The sequence below is a fragment of the Meleagris gallopavo genome, chromosome 2 (genome assembly GCF_000146605.3).
Source record: "Meleagris gallopavo isolate NT-WF06-2002-E0010 breed Aviagen turkey brand Nicholas breeding stock chromosome 2, Turkey_5.1, whole genome shotgun sequence".
Taxonomy (NCBI): Eukaryota; Metazoa; Chordata; class Aves; order Galliformes; family Phasianidae; genus Meleagris; species Meleagris gallopavo.
In genome coordinates this window covers 103,439,423-103,442,391 of record NC_015012.2, presented here as the reverse complement: position 1 = coordinate 103,442,391, position 2,969 = coordinate 103,439,423, and the positions used below count along the sequence as shown (strand labels likewise).

Here is a 2,969-nt window from a genome sequence, read left to right as displayed (position 1 = left end):
TGTCCTATGGAAATGGGGGGTGTGGGGCGCTGTGGGGTGCCACCCCACTGCCTCACAGGTGCCCAGCGGGAGTCGTGCCTAGGCTGCGGCCCCGTAACTGCCATAACCATGATGTGTCTCCATCCCACAGGGGGAAGAGGAGCAGGAGGAGCACCCGAGCAAGGAGGAGAAGCAGGAGCCAGGGACACCCATGAGGAAGGCCGGGCGGCCTGGGCGAAAACGCAAACACGCCCAGGTGAGCAGTGGGGCCCAGTGGGACAGCCATCCCCAAAGTTCCCTTTCCCTGACTCTACCAAGCAGCAACTGCAGCCCACTGACACCCAAAAAGAGGATATCCCTGCTCTGCTGGTGGTGGAAATGGCTCCCCAATGGAGCAGCCCCGGTGCTGCTGGCTCAGGGCATGGCACAGGGAAATAGTTCCCCCAAGGAGCAGCCCCGGTGCTGCTGGCACAGGGCATGGCACAGGATAGCACAAACCCTGGTGTGGCACTAGCTCTGGGGACATGGCATTTGACTTTGGGCACTGTTTTTGGCAAAGCTTTCAGTGGTGTTGGATTCGTCTTCCTGGCACAGGGACACGTGGTGATAGTGGGGACAGTGCTGAGCAAGAGGGGACCCCCAGCAGCATTGGCCATTGCCAGAATTGGGCACATGGCCACAGTCAGGCACGTTGGCACCATCTTCTCCATGGGACACCAAAAACCTTTTTGCGAAAGTTTGTGGCTGCAATAAGCATTGGCGCCGTCTGCTCCGTGGGACACCAAGCAGCCTTTTTGCAGAAGTTTACAGCTGAAACAAGGGTTAATTCTGCAAAAGTTTGTGGCTGCAGTAAGGATTAATTCTGCACTTGGACATATCTCGGTGGGACAGACACTGCAGCGATGGCATTAGGTGATGGGATGGCATTGGGACGAGGGGACACTGGTGATGCAAGTAGCAGACATGGAGCACAGTGGGGCTATAAATACAGCGGGATGGGAGGTGAGTGCAGAGGGCGGGAGCTATTTCGATGCAAGAACAATGCTGGCACAGGAACAAGTGGGGAGAAGTTATCCAGGAACGGAGCAAGCTGGGAAGCCTGGAGGGCTCTGACCCTTTGAGGGGCAGCTCTGGGGTCCCCACATTGGGGCTGGAATGCAGCGGTGGCAGCAGTGGCACCTCCTGGTGCTGGAGGGGGCACAGAGAAGTGTGACTCCCATCCTTCCTGGGCACCATGTACTGTCCTCCCCCTGTGCCACCAGGTGCAGGAGGGACAGGACCCAAATGGAAAGGAGGACACGTGGCATGGGGACACCAGGAGTGTGCCACCAAGAGCTTGTGCTGCAGAGGTGGCAGCTCTGTCCTCTCAGCATGGGGACACATGGAAACATTGGGAACCCATGGTGCAAGGAACTTTTCTCTCTAGCCCCAGGGTTTGGAGGGGATGTGGGCGCAGAGATGGGGACCCCCAGCTGGGGAGGGGCGGGCAGCCCTCTGGCGCGGCTGTAACAGGACCATTTGTTTTTCCAGGTGTTCCAAGGTATGTATCCTGAGGGGTGACGTGAGCCAGGTGAGCGGGGCCCAGGGCAGGGCGGCTCTGCCCCTGCACCTGGGGACCCTGCGGGGACGAGGAGCTGCAGGGTGTTGGTGGCAGCACCATGCCACGCCGTGCTGAGCTGTGCCATGCCAAGTCACCTCGAGCCATGCCATGCCAAGCTGTGCCATGCCATGGCCGTGAGACCAGTACGCCCAGGGCCACCAAGTCACCACGAGCCATGCCGTGCCATGCCAAGTCACCTTAAGCCGTGCTGTGCCATGCCAAGTCATGCCAAGTTGTGGCCCTGAGGCCACCCCCAGCCAGTGACCTTGCAGTTAGTGCCATGCACGGCAGTGGTTCTCCCCTGTGCCGCTTTGCCACAATGGAGCAGGGAGGAGCCCAGCACCGTCCTGGTCATGGTGCACCCTGGTCCCCCTGGGGGCACACAGCTGTGGAGCGAAGTCCTTGGCGGGGGCCCTGCAGGGAGGGGAGTGCGGAAAAAGGCAGCGCTTGTTCCCAGAGCCGGCAGCGCAGAGGAAGAGGGTGGGTGGGAAGGAAGGCAGCAGCAGGCGAGCCAGGCCTTCCCCTGGGACAGGGATGGGCGCCAGGGTGGATTCACAGCTCCTTCCCCTGTTGGTGTGCAAGGGATGGATATGCAAGGGGACAGATGTCGTGCAAGGGAGACCATCGTGCAAGACACTGCAGTGTGCAACAGAGAGCCGTTGTGCAAGGGAGGTTGTCGTGGAAGAGAGGTTGTCGTGTAAAGAAGGCCATCGTGCAAGGGAAGGCAATTGTGTAAGGGAGGACATCATGCAAGGCAGCCCAGCGTGCAGCAGAGAGCTTTCTTGCAAGGGAGGTTGTCAAGCAAGGGGCATCATTCTGCAAGGGACAGATGTCGTGCAAGGCAGCCCAGCGTGCAGTGGAGAGCTGTTGTGCAAGAGAAGTTGTCGTGCAAGGCAGGCCATCGTGCACGGCGACGCAGTGCATGTCCCACACCCACCCCAGCTTCCTGGCATTGTCCACCCGCCCCACACAGCCCACAGAGCCCCTGCCCGTGCCGTGCCGTGCCGTGCCGGGGGCGATTGGTGCACGCCGCTTTCCCGCAGCGGGGGCGGCCGAGGGGCAGCCTCCAGCTTTCCGCACTGTGGGCACGGGGAGAGGCCACCAGGGTGGTGGTAGCGCGCGTGTCCTTGGTGCACAGCGTGACACTGTCCCCAGGAGAGCGGGGGGCGCGGGGCTGCGCGCTGCCAGCGGGACGGCGTTGGGTGCAGACGAGGGTGGCGTTGGGTGCCGACGGGATGAAGCCGGGGCTCGGTGCCCCACGTCCCCGTGCCACGGTTGGGTTGGCACCGCCGGACCCCCATCCGTCACCCAACGTCCCTCCCCTCTCCAGCCCCGTTCCTCCCCCCGTGCGTCGCGTCCCCTCCTTCCCGGCCCCGTGCGCAGCTGCGGC

At 62.1% G+C, this 2,969-nt stretch overlaps 1 protein-coding gene across 1 annotated transcript in view; it reads left to right on the top strand.

Annotated features, from left to right (window-relative positions):
• Window positions 1–112: 112 nt before the first annotated feature.
• Window positions 113–2,969, top strand: part of DNMT3A (DNA methyltransferase 3 alpha) — a gene marked incomplete at its 5' end in the record, with an annotated part of 18,665 nt that continues 15,808 nt past the window's right edge. Inside the window, 1 exon segment of the mRNA XM_031552264.1 lies at window positions 113–235. Within this exon segment, the coding sequence (XP_031408124.1) occupies window positions 113–235 (123 nt within the window).